Raw genomic sequence first — 21,593 nt, forward strand, 5'->3', positions numbered from 1 at the left:
AAGTGTGTATTTTAATACTATATTCTTTACATGAAAGGATAAAAGAGAAATCCTTAATGTGAAAGATGATTTTTTTATTTTTTTTTTATTTATTTAGAAACCTTAACAATTTTGCCAACGATCCGCTGGTAAGATCTGACTATGTACATACTCTTTGTTCTATCCTTGTACAGTTCTCAAGAGATAAATCTTCCCCTTGTACAGTATGAAGCCTAATCATGTACAGATATTGGTTGCTATTTCCAATGAGCATTTCTTGTGCTTGCTTGTCTCAGGGCCAAATGTATATAATAAAGAAATCTGTTTTCCAGATCAGCTGTTGAATGTAAAGAAATTTATATATGTGCTGAATAAAATATGAAAACCATGACACATACTTATTCCAAATTTTACAGGATAAGACATGCTATAGCCCACAAGAAAATTAAGAAATGTATTTTCCTTCAACATTCCCATTAACAGAATCAATACAACCTAAATGTACAACTTTAGTTTTCATTTAAAAAAAAAATTGTTGTCATCAGATTTCAAGTGTGTATACTTCTACCAAGAGTAAAACTTTGATAATTCCATAATGCAAAACCTCCATTTAGTGATAATTTGAAATGACCTCTCTTAGAACGTGCCTTGCATTAAAATTGAGTTCTATTACACTGGAAAGATCATCACAGGATATATCAAAGCACCTCAGGGAAGTTTCATCCCCTGCCTACCCTTCCCCCTAAAAAATAAGTGACCACAGAAACCCCATCTGATTAATAAAAAAAATCCTAAGATATCAATTAGAGGTACAAACAACAGTTGGTTGGGTGCCATTACTTTTATTAATTAAAAGGTTTCAAAAATAAGTAGTTATTGGATTTAGTGATAAAATCATGTAAATCACCAAAATAGAAAAATATATTCATGAAGCTGCAAAGAACTACATGATAACTATCTTCTGTAAGTTCCCCTTATAGTTAATAGGACAAGAACAAATACTCCTAAAACTGTGGGATAACCAAGGATGGGAATGCATATTTCTTAGAGTTCTTTCCCTAAAAATAAGCCACCTAATTCAGAACTGTATCCTGTGCCTTTACTCCACTAGCTTCAATGGCTGTCACTGAGACCCACTCAGAATGTCTGCACAATCAGCTGCCTCTTTGCATCATGGGTGAAGTTGTTACACTTGAAGATGTCACTGTCAAAGAACGTCTGAAGGTTCATGATGTTGATCTGTCGAGCCTGGAAGTAAATTTAAAGAAGATTAAACTTTAGAGCAAATATTTTCAGTCGAGCCTGGAAGTAAATTTAAAAAAGATTAAACTTTAGAGCAAATATTTTCAATGGTAATATAACTTATTTATTATCCTAACTAGTACTTTTTAACATGTCAACCTCTGTCTGCTAATAGCTTGCAACTGGGCCCATACTTATAAAGCTAACACTTCGTCTCCGGCTTGTCTTAGAGCCCAAAACCGGCCCTGTGGAGTCCTATATCCTGGGTGTTAATCTGAGACACGGCACGAGTAGCTTAAGTTGGCCCCGAGCAGGCATAAATACTTGGTCTTTGTCTGAGGCATCGACCTTCAAATGTAAACATTGCTGGGTGTTGCCAGACAGCCAGCGTGCCTCATCAAAATCGTTTTACATTCAAACGCTCACTATAGCCTTACAAAACCCTATTATAATGGATATGATGGACTTCTATTCAATACTTTCACCATTTTAAGGTATTCTAACGTATTCATTTTCATGAGATGACTGATCTCGCCGTTGTTGGCAACTTTACATTCCCCACTACCCGTGGTGGTTGGAGTCCCAGCTATGGTGAAAACTCGCCTCTGAGACGAGACATAAGTCAAACGCCTAATTTCTTTATATGTATGGGCCCTGGAGCCTAGGGTGCTTGGGTGAGCTATTCACTAATTGAACAGTGGCTTGTGACAGCCAGTCTCTCGCTCATCAAGTAACTGATATCACATTACAAGTTTAACTTGGACTATATTTAACTTACTTATGTTACTTACTAATTTTTCCATCATCAGACAATGGAAAGATACTGTGCATGCTTAAAAAATCCAATCAACCATATAAAAACAAGAAATACAATCTCTTCAAAGATGGGGTTATACTTAATGTACAATGATGAGTCAAGTTGTCTACTGCCTAAACCTTGATACAAGAAGTAACTCCTCCCTTCCCTTACAACTCGCATATCTAAAATTTGATATCATAGTGTCCAGAATTTTTCTATCACATGCCACAATTTGTTTTTGCTGTATTCCATGAAAAAATCATTCAAGAAAAAAAAAGCACAATAAACATTTATAACCCCATCTTTAACTTCAAATGATGTTATCTCATTAAATCTTAGTCAATTTGAATATTTTAACACAGTCGTATACCACTATCCTTCCACCGTCCAGCGATAGAAAAAATTATCAAGTGACATAAGTGAATAAAACTAAAGCTTGTAGTGTGCAGAAGTTAGTTTCTTGATAAACAGGAGAGTGGTTGCCTCAAGCTGCTGCTCAATCAGTAAGAACTTACTGAAGCAGCCAAGGCTCTAATGCAAGATAAAAATAGACAGTATAACCATGTTACCTCTCATACCAATAGGACTGTTTCCAACATGAAGATATCCAATGTGGTAAAGTATACAGGATTTGGAATTGTGTACTAGAGACATATGCACTACATTTCTATTGGACACCACATATGGGGTATATCAATAAATTTTGCCCTAGTATTTTTCTCTATTATGACAAAAAACAAATTAATAAATGGGACATACCCTATCCAGGAGATCTTTCTCAGATATCTGGACAACATCATGGTCAGGGCCATAACGGGAGCGCATGAAAGTGGTCTGCTCGTGTACCAGCTGCCGCAGCAGGAAGAAGAGAAGCTCATTGTTGTCACGCTTGTAGGAAAGGTATCTGGCAAAGTTCTGTGGAAAAGATCTTACATTTAACAAGATATTCTATATGTGGCATATATATTGCCTTAAGGAAATATTTATAAACTCATCAGTATCCTCTTTTTATTTTTTTTAAAGAAATAAAAGGGGGCTAAAACACACTACTCCTACATAAAAATATCATGCACATGTTTGAATTCATCCCCAACCCCCTTCACCCCTTAATGCTGTCAGGGAATGTAGGCTCTATCCCACACTCCTGTGTGGTTAATTCCAGCTGTATTTTTCTTTTTAATGAAAAATCAGCTGTTTTTGTCCTGGGATATTCTCCCAGAAACCCAAGATATATATGAAGTCCATCCTGGGATACTCTAATGCTGAGTCCTGCCAGGGTGAATGAGGTTAATGGAACTCATGGAAGACTTACCTTCTTCATGGTGCGCATGACGGAGAACTTTTGAGTATCAATGAAGGACTCCAGCATCACTCTAATAGCCATGTTGACATCCTCTTCATGAACATACTCCCTCAGGTGCATGCGGGCGTGAGCCTCGGCCATCCGGATCATGCTCTCAATGTGACGTACAGTGATGGGAATGCTGCCTGCAAGTTATATTTAAATGTCTCACTATCCAAATATCAACCATTTTATGTATGCAAACAGAAGATGGGAAGTAAAAACAGCTTTAGTAAAAAAGATGAAGCAAAAAAAAAAAGGGGGGGGGGGGGAGGAAAAAGAATGACTGCAGAGGGTCCACAGAGAACATAATGAACACTTTCACTCTACAAGAACTGAATATAATGGAAACAAGTCTGCTGGAGATGATATTAGGCATGGCATTACATGTACATCAACTTACATTTCAATAATCAAATATGACATACTTTACAATTAAGTGCATGAGACAATTTTTCACAGGTATTAATCTTCATGTATATTTTTTTGGCATGTGAAGTATTATACATTATCAAGGACTACCACGCAGGCTTACCTGTAGACATTGACTCTCGCCTCAGCTCTGAGTACATCTTGGCCACCTTGTCCTGGTCCATCTGGTTCAGCTTGGGGTGGATCTTCTCCCGAGAGTAGACGATGTATTTCCTCAGGAGGTCTTGAGGGATTTTCTCCACTCCTGCCAGATTACTTCCTCCTGGTACAGCACCATCCTGGAAATTTTTGGAAAGTTATACAAATTCCACTTTCAGAGCTAATGAAGTAAGGCATTAGAAAAACACAATTCCACAATAAAAGGAAAGTTGCCCAGTGAAATGGGTCACACTACCATAAATGTACTCCTCTGATAATGACTTTGCAAATACTACTTTCCCTAACATTTCCTAACAGTTTCTCAACATATGTCACTACTTTCCAGTCTTTTCATGCCCCCTAAAAAGAATAATAAACAAATAAAGACCCTGTTTTGCATGGAATAAACAGGGGAAAAAAATTCAAAGGAAGAGGTATCAATAATTTCCAATGGTATCGGCCACAGAAAACATTCACAAAGTAGGTGAAAAGTTGATCCTGAATAATAACACTGCCAGTTTTGTATTGGAACAAAAGATTGCAAAATTTTCAATACATGACAAAATGATTAATAAAAAAATAAAATTGCAGGAAGCATGTAAACATAGGATATTTAGTGTTGAAGACGGTGACAGCTGGGTGTTGTCAAAGAATAGGGGATAGGTGTTTGGAAGATTGTGTTGAGTTGATAGGTGGAGAAACTGGGTTTTTGAGGCATTGAAGGACACAAGGTTCCTTTTACCCCAATCAGAAATGGTAGAAAGGTCTGAGTTTAAGCATTCTGCAGCCTCCAGTCTGGAGTCTTGTAATTCCTGTTGAGAGGGTCTTCTGATGAAAGAAGTTGAACATCGTAAACACAAAGACACACACACACACACACACATACGTGTAAAGATGAACACTCTCCCATGCATCATGGCCCCTCCGGTTGGAGCAGACAACATCCACATCCTATCTCCCACTTGGTTAGCATACACATACACATACACACACACATACCAGCTTATATAATGAGTATGCACCCAAGAGTGCTGCCAGCAATGTATGATGAGCAGATAAGTTGAGATAATGTAGAAATGCGTTTGTAGCTAAAGATTCATTCATGTTCACTATCGGAGCACAGCTGGGCCAATGACCAAGGCCAAAACTTGGTAGGTGGGTGCATGATTAAACCTCATACTACCGTTTGAATTACCTGTATGGATTACTGGTGTTATTGCAACTTTGTTTAATTACAACACAAACTTTCAAACGAGGAAAACCTAGAGCCAAGACCAAGACCACTCAAAACAAAAACAGCGGCGCTCCACTAGTGCCTAACGCCACGAGGCCTCAAGGAGTCAAAGTTGTAGTAGTAGTTATATTTTAACGTTTACCGTTTACCGTTCACGAGGTTTTAGGCACCATTCCACTACCAGCGCACCACAGGGCCATCAACAATATAATGGTGTTAGTCTCAAAAAATAATCCTCGATGCACTTGTTCGTAACGTCACAATTTCCACCGAAACTGTCATACCGGCAGTCGTAAAGTCGATCAGTCGTAAGTTGCATAGGTCGAAAGTCAACGACCACCTGTATTAAAAAAAAAAACTTTGCGACATTACTAATATTTTTTAATATAAAATCGACTATAATTGACGTTATTTGTTATTGCTGCCTACATATTATTGACACTGACGACTGTTTACTATACGTAGGCTACGAAATCAGACACGCCGTGTGACAGCCGGTTGCCAGCACACAATAATGCTCACTTCAGACTTGGGTGAACCCACTATAGGAGCAGTCACCCAAGCAGTACAACAATCAGAAATGGGAGGTTACACTGAGTGAGTGTCTATCCACACTTTAGTTGGTGGCTATGGGGTACATAGCTTTTTTTTTTTTTTTTTTTTTTTTACAGCTAGAGACAGTTCAAGGGCGTAATGGGGGGGAAAAAAAAAAAAAAAAAAAAGAGGCCCGCTACTTACTGCTCCAGAACAGAGGTTAAAGAAGAGTTCAAAATCAGAGGTCAATTTCAGGAGAGGTGTCCTGATACCCTCCTCTTGAAAAAGTTCAAGTCATAGGCAGGAGGAAATACAGATGAAGGAAGATTGTTCCAGAGTTTACCAGCATGAGGGATGAAAGAGTGAAGATGCTGGTTAACTCTTGCATAAGGGGTTTGGACAGTATAGGGATGAGCATGAGTAGAAAGTCTTGTGCAGTGGGGCCGCTGTAATAAAATTGTAATTTAATATGTATGCCCATACAGAGACCATTAAAATATTCTTCTGACAGTGAGATGGTAAGAGGTCAACACCAGTCACCAGTACACCAGACAGCTACTGAATCTCTGAGTCATGACTTGTGTCACCACCCAGGCCTCCTCCTAGGCCTCACTGGTTCAGCAGTGACTGGTGACCAGGGCATGGAAAATGGGACAGAAATTGAGCTCCGGAAACATCACCTGGATGACAGAATAAGTGATAATTCCTAGTGTGTATGGATGGGGCTTAACCGGGAACATCTCATTAAATGCAACCAGTCAGCTTAAGACAAAACCTTACCGCTGGGAAAGCAGCGATATCGGCCGGGGTGGCTCCTGGATGATGGCGCACGTGCGAACCAACCACAAAGCGTGCCAGGTGTTCATCCTGGATTGGGTCTGCCACATCCCGCACGACACACAAGATGTCAAAACGAGAAAGAATGGGCTCTGACAAATCCACCTGGTAAAAAAAGACAAAAAACAAGTATAAGAAATTGTAATGCCAGGATTTTAAAAATCTGATACATGTAGTACAATGTGAAGTGCTTAAACACTAAATAACAAAATACATAAAATGAAGTCTAAAACCAAATAACTATAACATACATTTTCAGCAAATGTCATGGATGGATCATATCGGCCGCCAATAGGGTTGGATGCGGCCATGACAGCACAGCGGGCCTGCAGAGAGGTGACAATGCCAGCCTTGGAGATGGAGATACTCTGCTGCTCCATAGCCTCATGGATGCTAGTACGGTCAGCATCATTCATCTGAAGTTAAAAATTATTCAAGTTATTCCTGGTGAATATTTATTGCTTTCCTTCTACTAAAAGAAGAATACTTCAAAAATACAAGATGCAGAATTTCAGTTTCCATATGGAAGCTGAGTTTATAATTAATAAGGCTGCACTAATCCAACTTTGCAATCATAACTAATACATTAGAAAACATTTATCAATTAATTTTTGCACCAGAAACTAAAATGGCATCAACATACATCTATATTTAAGGATCAGTGATGATGCCATTCTATATTTTGGTGCAGCACTTAATGTGATTAGTGTTTTCCAGAAAACACTATAGTCCTAATCAAAGATTCAAATAATTTCATATGTAAACACTCAAACATAACAAAATGCCTGCAGAATCATGAGTTCCTGGAGCCTGGAAAAGGCCACCATTAGATTCATTCACAAAAAAGGTGACATAAAAGTTTTAAAGGGACTAGTGACGAATCTATCTTCTCTCTGTAACTTACAAACTTTCCCCAAAGATCATAACAAGTGGAATAAGTCCAACACTAGACTCCAACCAGCAGGGAGAAGCTGGAATTTCTAGTGAATACTCAACAACTGACCACATCCCCATTATCAGACAAGTTGTTGAAAAATTAGTTGGGTACAATACACCACTATGCATGGCTATCATAGTATATGAGAAAGTATTTGACTAAAGTTAACCCGTACAGTGTCAGATACGTACGACGAATGTATTATTTTTAATACCATTGAGCGTCAGATACATACGTCGTACGTAATTAATGTATTATTTTTTCCCGTCACTAGAGTGTTGAGGGCGATTTCTGTGGTGGTGCACTAGTAGACTGATCCTTTGGGAATACTGACCACCCAATATATTTCAATTATTGCCATAACTGTCAAGCCTGGCAGCCATTATTCTAGATACACTTTCTTTTTTATTTGTGTGGATGTTGGAGGTGGTTTTGGAGATCGTGATGTGGAAATTGAAGTGGTTGGTGGTTGGAAAGTGGTTTGACACTTTCCAATTCAGAAAGGTGTAAAGCCACTCATACACGCTCATAACTGGTGTGTTCATGTTAGAAAGTGGGCACAGCAACAACAAGTCTGAGAGTATAGAGGGGTGTTTATTGCTCTGACCCGACCTGATGAGGTGGTCAGAGCAGTGTTTGAAAACCCGTCTGATGTGGTCTGATAGCCTGTGTGTGTGGCCACTCGGGTGCAACCTTGAGGCGCCAATCAAAACAAGCCGTCACGGACTCAAGTTGTCTTGAATGAAATGTCTGACATTTGGATAAGTAAAGAGCTCTGAAGTGACTTTACTGACTTAATCAAGACCCATGCATGCTTATGAAGTATTATGAGGAAAACTGTGCACACACGGCCAAGTCTGCGTCAGAGAGTGGGTCCATGATGATGCAACAGAGGTCTGACACAGAATGACAATACACTCGACCCTTGATTTCCTGGACCTTCACGATATAATGTCATGAACAAAAAAGCTGCCACTTGAAGTGAAGTTTCTAGAAATGTGTACAATCAATGTATCTTGGCACTCCTAAGAGGTTCAGAAACTTGGCACTCCACAAAATATTTAAGGAGAAAGTTAGGAAGTGCACAAAGAGGACTGGAGTAAAATAATGGGTATAACATGGTAAGACAGGAAGCATACATTATGGATTAGAGAACAGACAAAGGTTGATGATATCTTAATCACTATTAAGAATGAGAAATGGACTTGAGCAGGCTATATCATCTATATAACTGATAATAGATAGGCAACCAAAGTAACTGTGGTAACTCAGAAATTGTACAAGTCAGGAGAGATGAAATTAGAGCATTTCCCAAAGCAGGAAGGTGTACACTGAAATCAGACAGAGAGAGTGGGAGAATAGTGGCAAAGGCCTTTGTCTCGCAGTGGACTAGTAATGGCTGAAGATGATGATGTGTATAAAAATTAACACATACCTTATCAAACTCATCAATAAGACAAACACCTTTGTCTGCCAGAACCAGCGCTCCTGCCTCTAAGGTCCACTCCTTGGTGACGGGCGATCGCTGCACATAAGCCGTGAGACCCACAGCACTAGCACCCTGACCTGTCAAGGATTAGTTTTCTGTAAAGTAAGTCAGTAATGAAAAAAGGGAAGATTAAAAGGAAATGAGGGTCTGAGAGATTTACATGCAAGCCAAGTGCGCCTATCAGTTCTCTTAATGGGCACAGGTGGTCTGCTGCAGAGCATTAAAAGCAGGAGTGGATTTATTTAATGTAGAACCCAATTTTCCTTGCTGCTTAGTTCATGCTGCCAAATGTTGCTGCACTAGACAGAAGAAATTATTTATAATGACTAATGATTTGCTTGGGCTCTAAGAAACCATCTGGACTGTTGAATGGATTGGATAATACACTTTGAGGGAAGCACCAGGACAAGGCAGTTCAAATCTCAGTGCCGCTGGATGACATCAGGAAGGGCATCCAGTCTAAAACCTCAAACCACAACCAAACCAAGCCCAACCCACCTCAAAACAGCAACTCCATATAAACATGGGTGACAGCTGTCAAAAGAGAGATGATAATGCTTTCTGAGATGGAGTGGTTACAACTGAAGGATAGGAGAATGGCGAAAAAAGCCTAGAGTGAAGCTAGCGATGCAGGAAAGCTTACCTGTAGTGAAGACAGCGCGAGGAGCAATCTTTTGTATATATTTGAGGAACTGAGACTTGGCTGTTCCCGGGTCACCACACAGCAAGACATTAATGTCACCACGAACCTTATGTTTCTCTCCTAAAAAAGATAAGAAATTCATAAAAATTGAGAAAATGAAAACAGTATCAACAGCAATATGGATATACAACAGATATCTAATGAGTCATGTTGCCATTTCCAGGAAGATTCTAACAATCTAAAACTTCCACAGAAGGCTCCCCAAGGACACCCAATCAAATTCTAATACACAGTCACTTTTCAGCACCTTTATTTGGCACTCTTCATCATTCATGGTTCATAATTTCCAATGAAAGGTTTACATAATAGGTAAATCTGGTCTGAATGTAAAACCAACGTCGTTCCAGAGAAATAGTTTGCTGATGTTTATTCGCATCACCACTACGTTATTTTCAGTTTCACTGATATGGCGTTGTGATAACATTAAAAAATTAGCATACCTATGATAATCTACAAGGATAAATAACACATATTTCAGAGGGGATTTATAAGTAAAAGATGCATCCTACACAACAAATATGATGATGTAGCCCACTTACCAGGATTTTTTGTTTCTCCACCAAAGAGAGAGAGTGCAAGGGCTCTTTTGATGTCCTCATGTCCATAAATTGATGGGGCCACTGAAGATACTATTCTTTCAGCAATTCTCTGGTCCTTGCTAAGGCTTACAATGGCCTTGATATCTTCATCAGTGAGAGCTGAAGGTAAATAAAGAAATAAGTGATCACCATCTACCCTTTTTCCTGTACACATTTAGAGGGGAGCCTAGGTCTCATCTGAAGACATGAATTGAAGACACCCTGAGTCAGAGTGTGCTGTCTGGAAAAGTCTTATGAGCCGCATTTATGTATGACCTCAGCTTGTATTATATTAACTAGGAAATTGTATTTAATATAATCTCCTAGTTATTATGATATAAGCTGAGGTGATACATAAATGTGGCTGATAGGACTTTCCGGGCGCAGAGAAGAAAACATAACCTAATAAAATGAGCCACAGTTGTTCAGTTCCAACACTGACTGAGAACACACCAACAATGACACCAAATGATGTCTCACACACAAAAGACTGGCAAATATGGAGTAATAAATCCTGGAACATTCTATTTAGCTAACCTCTTCCATTCTAGCTGATCTGGCAACTTTTTTAATAATTCTGAGCTGACTGTGGTTATCTTGCTTTGCATTCTGTGGGACACAGGAGTTACACATGTGCAAATAGAAGGAAGCATGTTGAGATGATATGAATAAAACACATTAGGAAAAAGACCGTGTGTGTGAGATTTGTGTGTGTGTGTGTGTGTGTGTGTGTGTGTGTATTTACCTAGTTGTGACATACGGGAAAAAAGCTATGCTCGCAATGTCCCGTCTCCATATCCTCTCTTATCCAACTTTTCCTTAAAATCATGAATGTTTCTTGAACAAACCACCTCCTCCTCCAGTCTATTCCATAGCTCAATGCTTCTGTTTGGGAAACTAAACTTTTTCACATCTCGTCTACACGTGGTCGCCCAAGTTCTTTCCATGTCCTCTTGTTTCTCTCTCGCTCCACACACACAGGTCCTCTCTGTCCAGATTCTCCACCCCGCTCGCCACCCTGTACACCACTATCAGGTCTCCTCTTTCTCTTCTTCTCTCCAGGGTTGTGAGCCCCATGCTATTGAGTCTCCCCTCATAAGTCCGATCCCTAAGTAGCGGTACCATCTTAGCTGCCGCTCTCTGTACTCTTTCCAGCTTTCTTATGTTCTTCTTTTCATGAGGAGACCAGACCACTGCTGCATACTCCAACCTTGGCCTTATCATTGTAACTATTATTTTCTTCATCATCTCTTCGTCCAAATACACAAATGCCGTCCTTATGTTCCTCAGCAAATTCATAGTTTGTCCCATTATCCTGTTGATGTGCTTGTCTGGTGACATGTTCTCTGAGATAGTCACTCCCAAATCTTTTTCTTCCACTCCTCTGCATATTATCTCACTTCCCATCTTATAGTCATATTCACATATCTTCTACCACTCCTAACAAACTCTATTTTTTCACATTTCCCAAGGTTGAATTCCATCTGCCATGTACCATTCCACTCCCATATTTTGTCCAGGTCCCTCTGCAATGCCTCACAGTCTTTCACATCATTGACTCGTCTCAATAGCTTTGCATCATCTGCAAACAAACTCACAAAGCTGGTCACTCCGTCCACCATATAATTTATATAAACAGCAAATATTATTGGTGCCAGCACTGAACCTTGTGGGACCCCACTCCTCACTGGGCACCAGTTGGAAACCTTGTCCTTGATTATTGTCCTCATTTCCCTCTTAGTTAGGAAGTCCTCCAGCCACTTAATAAGTCCATCACCCACTCCACTGTGTGTGTGTGTGTGTGTGTGTGTGTGGACATGTGCACTGGTGTGTGCAAGTCCTATGTAAAGTGAATGTGGTGTAAAAATGGTGACTTCAAAGATTAGGTGTCAAAAGCAACAATAAGACAGTCTGGTACAGATGTCAGATTCCAGCTAACCCTTCAAAATAATTATAGTGCAGCAACAAGGTGTCAGAGATAATATTCTTTATACTTTCCCTGAAATATATACTATTTTTTAAATGAAGTTTGCTTCCATACATACCTTTAACAGCATTGGTATTATCCTTCTTGGCTATGTGGTTGGCCATGATGATGGTTGCAAACACTGGGAACCCTTGATTGGTGTTGAGTGAGCCATCGTAGTTGTTTGTGTACACTCCGGTCACCTCTATTTCATCACCGGGCTTACAAGTGTCACACAAGTCCCCCAGCAGGATGATGTCTTTGGAGCGAGGGAGTCGACCTGCCGTCACCTACACACACACACAGGTTGAAGGCTCCTTCACTACTAACATCACTTTGAAGGCTAACAATTACACTGACTAGATATGATACTGAAATGTGTCAATACTAGCTATTTACACAAAAATAGGAGCAATGGTTAGGGAATAATTACTAGAAAATACAAGCAATGACATTGAAGGAAAATGAAGCTGTAAAAAAAAAAAAGAAAAAAAAAAAAAAAAAATTATACCCATGATGACTGTCTGACATCTACTTAATTATTAATAAGGGAATTTCTCACCTTTCCTGGGGATTCTTGAAGAGTGATCCTCTGGTAGTTCTGGTAAATAGTCTGTTCCATGTTGATTGAGAATGGACCTCTGCTTTGACATTCAGGACAGGAGCCAGGCTTGACTTCTGCAGACTGTGACTGGACAAAAGGACCCAGCACATAGGAACACTTGTTACAATCATACTTCACAACAGACAGCTGAGGGAGGATGCTGGTGGTAGAGGTCACAACACCCGACGTGCGAATCAGCTGATTTAAGTGAAGTTGCCTGGAAAAGAAAAGAAAGATGGGCCATTTAACCCTGAGTGCGTCTGCCGCGCCTGCTATGTGATATAGATTGATTGACCTTAAATGATATGATAAGTTACATAATATAATAAATCAATAAACAATACACAAATCTGTACATACAAATGTTGTTGTCCTGTATATTGTATAGATTTTTTTTTCTAAACAAATTTTTTTTTCTGGCAGTATCTGAATGGAAGTCTTTTTTTTTACTTTTGTTTGAAAAGCCCGCTTCCAGAAGGCTTACAGCAGCTTACCGCTCAGCCGCCCAGAAGGCGTACAGCAGTTTGCGGGTTAATAACAGGATATGTAATAAGGTATTAATTTTACTAGATTAATATTTCTCCAAAGATCCTAAGGATGATGAAGCAAAAGCAGAGCATTTCAAATCACTTTTTGCATTCATCATCACAAACCGTTTTACATGACATGGCAAGAAGACAGGAAAGAATTTGAAAAAACAATTAATTTCTTGTATCCCTACCATACTGTTTTCTTGCAAAACTGATACTCTGAGGATATTGTGTGATTCCTCAAGTCAGTCCCATATTCCTATAAATCCATATAAATCCAATTATACCTGAGTGGATGGTACACCCTACGGTGGGTAAGGTCTTAAAAATAACGGACAAGATTTGATGGATACTGAAAAAGAAGGTGTAAGCTAATTTCTATCGGCATTGTTCCAGTGAGAATGCTGCCTAAATGGAGACTTAAACTAATACTACCAAATACTATTATAATCATGACTAGCCTAAAAGATAAGTAAATAAAGGTAAGACTACATCAAGGAACAGCTTTTACAGTATTTACACTTGGAGTGGATGACTCCTGTAAAAAAAGGAGTGGATCACTCCTGTAAAATATACCCCACAAAATAAAACTTGCATCATTACCTCAGTGAACGAAGCTCCTCAATAAGTGGAAGGTCAGTGATTCTGACGTGAATCTCTCTGGTGATCCTTTCATACTGAGGGAACATGGAGAGAGTGACGTCCTTGGCTGCCGAGTCCATGATTTCCAACATTTCCGTTGGAGCCTCGGGCAAGAAGTAAGCCAAAACTTGCTCCTCAGCAGCAATTATGTTGTAGTCCACATCAAAAGACATCTTGTTCTCCTCACACATTTGTCGAATCTTATCTTTGTAAAGGTTGTTACCCTTATCGTTGACATAGGTGCGGAGGAAATTCTTGAAGCGGTTGTACACTTCAGTCCGTGGCCCGACTTTGGACACCCACTCCCGCACGGTGTGGCCCTTCATGTCCTCCAAGTTCTCAATAGACTCGATCATCTGAAGTGTTGAATGCTCTAAGTGACTGATGTTGAAATGAGAAATTGCTATTGGTTCCAATGTTATCTAGACTGCACATCTTACACTGGCACAAGTGAAATGTCCAGACTTGTATGACTTATAGCTTTGAATTGTGTTTGCCTAAATTAATAGCATCTTCCATTTAGCGTAACCCGTTTCTGGGTCGTGATCTGAAGAGTCCCTCATAGAGTCCCGACAACCTAAGATTTGGACGCCCTGTGTTTTCGCTGCGCTTTTCAAACACTAGCACACGGTCTCGCGGCGAAGACAGGGCCAATAATGGCGTCCAAATCTTAGGCTGTCCGCCCGCTGTCGGGACTCTATCTATCAAAGGACTCTACAGATCATGACCCAGAAACGGGTTACGCTAAATGGAAAAGGCTATTAATACCTGCTCTCAGTTTGATCCACTCACCCACCACCCTGATTGTGAACCAGTTCTTGCCTATCCCTTTCCTGTACTTGAATTTATCCACTTAGTATCTGTTGCTGCATGTTCTTACACCAGTTTTTAATACACTTCAGCTTAATCCCCCTCATCAATCCACCTGAGGTATGTGTCTATTAAATGTCAAATCACTGGTCCTGGTTCCCTAAGACAGGTGGTTCTTAAAGTTTTTCAGCCCCGATGCCCCAAAGTTCAACTCTAAGTCAACCTGATACCCCCTCTCAAATATTAGCCTACTACTCCCAACTTTTAACTTTTAATTTTGTGTAAAAAAGAGAAAACAGGACGGCTATAAACAAACAGCTGAATTCTATTTTTTTTTTTTTTTTTTTTTACAGCCGAGGAAACAGCTCAAGGGCAAAAAAATAAAGGAAACAATAATGAAAAAAAGCCCACTACTCACTGTTCCTACAAAAATGAAAAACTGAGAAAATAATTCCTCAGGTGCGTATGCCCTTTGAGAAACTAATGACTGAACATGAAGACATCTTAAAAAGTGACAAACTTGGAGAAACTGAGTCACAGGCCTGAGCCTCTTCCAGTACTACTGTCTACGGTAATCTATGGTAATGTTAATCAAATATTCTCTTTACTGCACCCTGAATCCTAACAACAGCACCTGCAAGTAAAAGATAAGTTGCAGTGTATAGTTGTTTATCATAAAAATTGAGAAACTATTAATGAGAAGGGAATGTCATACCTCATCATCATCTGCAGCCTCTCCCTCCACTGCTCTTTCTGCCAGGCGACGCTTCCGGGATGGCTGGTCATCTTCCTCATCACTCTCCTCTGAAAAATTGGTTGTGTGTGTTTATTTGAGTCTACTGGTCTGAAACCATCATTAATATCTAAGAACATAAATCCATATCCTATGCAATATATTTAGTGGGAACATCGCAAACTTTGCTTTACAACATACAGTAGAATAAAATGCTCCTGCAAAAGAATAATTAAGGAAGAAGCCAGAAAGATATTCAATTTAGTTGGAAAACTGTCCTCATATTCTCCTGTTGAAAGTGTTCAGGACTCAGGGAGGAAATACAGACAAAGGAAGGCTGTCACAGAGATTACCAGTGAAAGGGATGAAAGAATGAAGATAGCTACTGGATACCAATGACAGGTACATTAGGATTTGGGACAGCATAAGGAGCTGAAGTAGAAAGTCACAGGGCAAAGCCGTGAGATGGATAGCAGCATGCAGCTATAGTATTCCCATTTGAAACTGGCCGGTGGGGTGTCAGCTGATGCTGGTTAGACCCACCCAGCGGCTCTGCCACACACTCTCAAGACCTCTCGCTTCCTCTCATTTGTCAGCTATTTACTACCTTTAAATTAATCTAATTAAATAATTGGATAATTCAACAAGGTCATATAGTGTTAAGATGGTTTAATTTTTAGTATAATAAAGATTTTGTATAAATACCACAACACTTGACAACATTGTCAAGTGTCGTGGTATTTATACAAAATCTTTGTTATTATACAAAAAAACTAAACAATCTTAACCCTTTCCATCCGTGACACAGATGTCGGGGTCACAGCATGGAAAGGGTCAAGAGGAAATGGAAGAGGATTAATCCTCTTCTAAACCTTTCAATCCTCCTCTAAATTCCTCTTCCATTTCCTCTTAAGAGATTTAGAAGAGGATTATGAGGAAATGGAAGAGGATTAAGAGGTTTAGACGAGGACTAACGGTGACGCCGTCGGACTCCGACGGAGTGAAGGGGTTAACACTATACGACCTTATTAGATTATCCAATTATTTAATTAAATTCATTTAAAGGTAGTAAATAGCTGACATATGAGAGGAAGTGAGAGGTGTTGGGAGAGTGCGGCAGAGCTGCTGGGCGGGTCTGACCCGTATCAGCCGTCACCCCACCCGCTATTTTCAAATAGGAATAGTACTATAGCAAGAAGAGAACAGCAGTTAGCATAAAAATAGATAGCAAGGAAGCCAATATTGCCAGAGAGTTTGAGAGATAGAGGAGTCAGTAAGAAGGGGGATGAAGCATCATTACACTAATATAATGCATTATATTATAATTACTCACCATAGAGAAATCCTCTACGCATGCCACCAGCTGGCCGTCCTTCATCACGATCTCGCTTCCTCATATGGGTCTCAGCAGCCACACGGTCTCCTTCACTCAACATGGAGTATTCTGAGTCGTCGAGGTTGTCCCGATCATAAACATCCAACTCAGGAATGTGCCGGTAGTCGCTGTGGGTTACCAACAAAGAATAAAATAGTACATAAAACATTAATAGTGGAGGACATCCACTAGTTACAACATTTTGCTCCTTGAATGCTCATGCAGAGTATTTCTGTGTAGTAGACAATTTACATAATTATGGCAACGTAAATTTAAAATAAAGGCAAATAAAAATCAAGAAATGGTAATAGTCAGGACACATGTAGAGGACAAGAGATAGACAAAAGGAGTGACAAACTGGGAAACAGCTCACACAAATATACCCAAAAGGAAGCTGTTCAGGAGATGGTGTGATGCAATTAAGAAGTTTATGGAACATTACATCAAAACTGGAAACTAAAGGCACAGGGTAGAAAAAATGGAAATGCTTGAGAGCCTGATGTCTTGAAGTAAAATGATACGACATGCTGCCAATGAAAATATTCAGTGATGTATGAGCAATTAGTATTTCCAGTTCAACAATTTAATGTGTCCTTAGAAAGAAGACTTAGCCATTCATTACTTCTCTGTCTATATGCAGTTTTCAATAGTAGAGCACAATAATGATGTTCTGATATACATGTACATTTGTATGCGTACACTGCATTCAAGAGCCTAATACACTGCCAATATTTACTTCACTGTATAGATGCAATCTACCAGATGACTTGTGTGAGTGTGATCATGCATAAGAAAGAAACCATGAATACTGAGGCTGCTGCATTACACCTGCAGACTAATAACCACTTCTGGCTAGGACAATCTATAAATCAGTAAAATTAAATATAAATAAAATTATGTAGCAATAATCATACTGCCTGCCACTACAAAATCAAATTCCACTTGCTTTTGAACAATTAGCTACAACAATTCAGAATCAGAACTAACTTTTCCATATTGTCTCCAAACAGTTCTTCCCCATCCTCCTCCTCTTCCACTGGTGCATCATTTCCTATCAGATCACTCTCGTCCTCAAAGGCCGGCAGATCCCGGCCAGGGGATGACGTAACAGGATCCACATTTGAGCCCCTAGAAGAGCGTCTGCGCCTCTGACTCGCCCTGCTTGGGGTGGTGGGCTCTGGTGAGCTCACACCAGCTGATGGAGAGGTGGGCTGTTCCTGAGGAAGAAGAAACATTGATCTTTCCATGAGTAAGAGAAACATGACAGAACTGATGGAACATTATCTTCATTCAATTTTTTTCAATGGTTACTAAAAACTGCATATGGAATTATAAGTGACAATCAATACCTAATAAAATTAATATAACTGTCAAATATAAACAATAACATATAGATACAGATCAGGAATTTATAAAGTCTTCAATGGTGGATGACGGCAGCAAAGTGCCTCCCACAGTATCGATGCTGACACAGGGAAGAGACTGAAGATGCCCGGCATCGTTATGGACTAAATCAGTTAGTGATGGCCTTCATATTTCAAGATATACCACATTGTTTATGAACAGACAAGAGATTGCTAATTTAATTCAAATGTATAATTACACAAATATATATCATGAACTTTTTTTTCTTTTTTTATATTTTTTGTGTGGTTTACAACACTTAATTTATTAAAAGAATATTAAGGTCCTCAACATACCATGCCTGAACAAGCAGCAGTAGAAAATATTGATATCAATACAAGTAGTAGCTAACAAATGTCAGAGAAGGAAAATTAAGTAGCTACTGGCAGCATTGGCCTGCATACTGGCAAGAGATCAATTCACTTCTGGATGAGTCACCCACACCACAATACCCAAATTTTGGCCATGACTTTCTCCCTAGCTATGCTGCAAAGAAACACCAATAATATCCTGGAATCTGTAGAAGCCTCTCTCAAAATCTCATCAAACCTCAAATTCTCACAGCAATGCATCAATGCAGCAAATAAAGCAAACAGAATACTGGGCTTCATTAAAAGAAACTTTTTATTAAAAAATAAACAAATAATACTTCTGCTCTACAATAGTTTAGTCAGATCCCATTTGGAATATGTGGTACAGTTTTGGTCCCCCCACCATGCAAAGAACACTGCTTAATTAGAAAGGCTTCAATATCAGGCAACAAAAATGATTCCTTCCTTGCACAACAAACCCTACAGTGAGAGACTCAACCTTTAACTTGTTTTCTCGAGAAACATCGCCTCCAAGGAAAACTGATTGAATGTTTCAAAATAATTAATGACTTTACAAATGTGGAGAAATCAAAATTGTTTATGATCGATGACACTTTCCAAACGAGGAATAATGGCACAAAATTTGAATGTAGATGAGTAAATTCAGACTGCACCAAATATTTCTTCACTAACATTGTAGTGCGAGAATGGAATAAGCTCCCACCTTCAATGGTCCAGTGCAACACATGAACACAACTGACTCCTTTAAAAACAAGCTCAACAGACATTTCCTTCAATTCTATATTAACTAAAGTAGAAATGGAAAGTTTTGGAGCTATCTGATTAATGTAGAATCACAGGTTTAAGAACAGATCACCTAGTCTAGACCAGTGTTTCTTAAAGTGTGGTCCGCGGACCCCCAGGGGTCCGTGGAATGTTCCAAGGGGTCCGCAGGATAATTTTTAATATCGATTTCAGTCAAATTTTCGGCCAAAACGTCATAAATTCCTATTTTTGTAGCACCAAATCCTGATGGCTTTTTACAGTGGCTAAGTCACATTGGGATGGAAGTAATTTAATATAATAAAATTATAATAATAAAGGGTCCGCTACATGAGTAATTTTAATAAAAGGGGTCCGCTGCACAAAAAAGTTTAAGAAACACTGGTCTAGACCAAGGGGACTGTGTGGTCTGAATTTCTATGTAAATCTATATATATCAACTGAGCCCACAGCAAAATGAGTCAACCAAAGAAGTTAAAAGAAAGAACAAACGCGCCTCTAGAATCCACACAGGTGTTCAACTATGACGTGGCGTGTTTCCAAAACTCAAAATTTCATATCATCCAGAAATATAATAAGCGGGTAAAACAAAAATGAGAGGAAATTAACACCAAAAAATAGAAAGTTGCAAGAAAGGTGATAAGTCCACACGATGCAGTGTATAGACATTAACACCTAGGTCAAGATCTATAGGAACGACGTCACACTATCATGAGTGGTGAAGGCCTGATGAAAATAAGGATTAAATCTTTCTTTTTGGCCTTTCTTCTTCCAGAATGTTTTCGGCTGGGGTACACAAGGGTTGGCAGTCTCCGGAGATCCGTCATTTATTCCTCTACCCGACGATTATTTCACTACTTCTTAGCATAAATATACTTCATTTATACTCAGACTCAAGACACTTACCGACATGGTCTACAGTGGCTCCTCCCTTTGATGAATATAGCTGAAAAATCGTGCCGCGCCTTCCCCTGTGTGACAGTGTGAGGCCGAGGAACAAAAGCGCGGGAAAGGTTGTTTACACGAGGCTGGCGGGAAAAAGTCCTGTATATAAAGTATAAAATATTAAATCTATAAATTAAGAAAAAAAATCAATTGAACACAAAAAAATAAACAAGATTAATGCAGAAAAATCTGATAAAGTAACTTTTTTTTCATATTCCTCTAACATTTATACAGATGTGCCGATAGTATGATACCACGATGTTGGCCGATACCGATACTGATACTCACTTATAGTCGATACCAATACCGATACTCACTTTTCAGCAAATACCGATATTTATTTTTCAGCAGATAGCTACCGATACTTATTACTTTTCAGCCGATAGGCTACCCATACCGATATATATATTTTTTTTTTGGTATTTCGTTGGGGATACTCAGTCTTCGCTAGATACTGATACCGATACTTCCTGTTTAGCTAATACCGATGCTCACTTTTCAGTCGATACCGATCGGTACCGATACCATAATTTTCCAGCCGATATATCTTACTCATACTAATTTTTCAGCCGATACCGATCATATTCTCTTAAAATTCAGCCGAAACCGATAATAATTTTTTCAGACGATATACCGATATACTGATACTCATTTTCCCGCCGATATCGTTACTCACTTTTCAGCCGATTATATACGTACCGATACTCACTTTCAGCCGATACCGATACCGATAATCATTTAGCAGACTGTGCCGATACTGCTGCTCACTTTCAGCCGATCTCGATTCCGTTACTCATTTTTCAGCCAATTCCGATATCGATACTAATTTTTCAGCCGATTCCGATACCAATATTCTCTATTCAGCCTGTACCGATACCGATACTCACTTTAGTCGATTCCGATACCGATCGATTGAGATAATTTTTCAGCCGATTCCGATACTGATCGATACTCACTTCTCAACCGATACTGATACTCGATTTTCAGCCGATACACCGATCCATGTAGATACTCTCTTTTCAACCGATACCGATACCGATTTTCGCTTTTCAGTCGATACCGATACCGATACTCACTTTTCAGCCAATACCGATACTGATACTCTCTTTTCTGCCGATAGCGATACCGATACTCACTTTCAGCCGATTCCGATACCGATATTCACTTTACAGCCGATATTGATTCCGATACTCACTTAATTCAAAGCCGATACTGATACCGATACTCACTTTTTAGCCGATACCGA

At 39.3% G+C, this 21,593-nt stretch overlaps 1 protein-coding gene across 1 annotated transcript; it reads right to left on the bottom strand.

Moving 5' to 3' along the window:
- Nucleotides 1–59: 59 nt before the first annotated feature.
- Nucleotides 60–20,447, bottom strand: LOC126998982 (DNA replication licensing factor mcm2-like). The gene is made up of 16 exons (XM_050861287.1): nucleotides 20,309–20,447; nucleotides 17,892–18,121; nucleotides 16,863–17,032; nucleotides 15,512–15,600; nucleotides 13,948–14,342; nucleotides 12,773–13,031; nucleotides 12,290–12,500; nucleotides 10,206–10,364; nucleotides 9,607–9,726; nucleotides 8,910–9,040; nucleotides 6,789–6,953; nucleotides 6,481–6,642; nucleotides 3,898–4,072; nucleotides 3,333–3,508; nucleotides 2,780–2,935; nucleotides 60–1,227 (listed from the first exon to the last, which is right to left on the bottom strand). The coding sequence occupies exons 1-16, from the start codon at nucleotides 20,312–20,314 to the stop codon at nucleotides 1,117–1,119; spliced, it is 2,715 nt and encodes a 904-aa protein (XP_050717244.1). The 5' UTR covers nucleotides 20,315–20,447; the 3' UTR covers nucleotides 60–1,116.
- Between the last annotated feature and the right edge of the window lie 1,146 nt (nucleotides 20,448–21,593).

This window comes from Eriocheir sinensis, chromosome 15 (assembly GCF_024679095.1).
Source record: "Eriocheir sinensis breed Jianghai 21 chromosome 15, ASM2467909v1, whole genome shotgun sequence".
NCBI classification, from domain to species: domain Eukaryota; kingdom Metazoa; phylum Arthropoda; class Malacostraca; order Decapoda; family Varunidae; genus Eriocheir; species Eriocheir sinensis.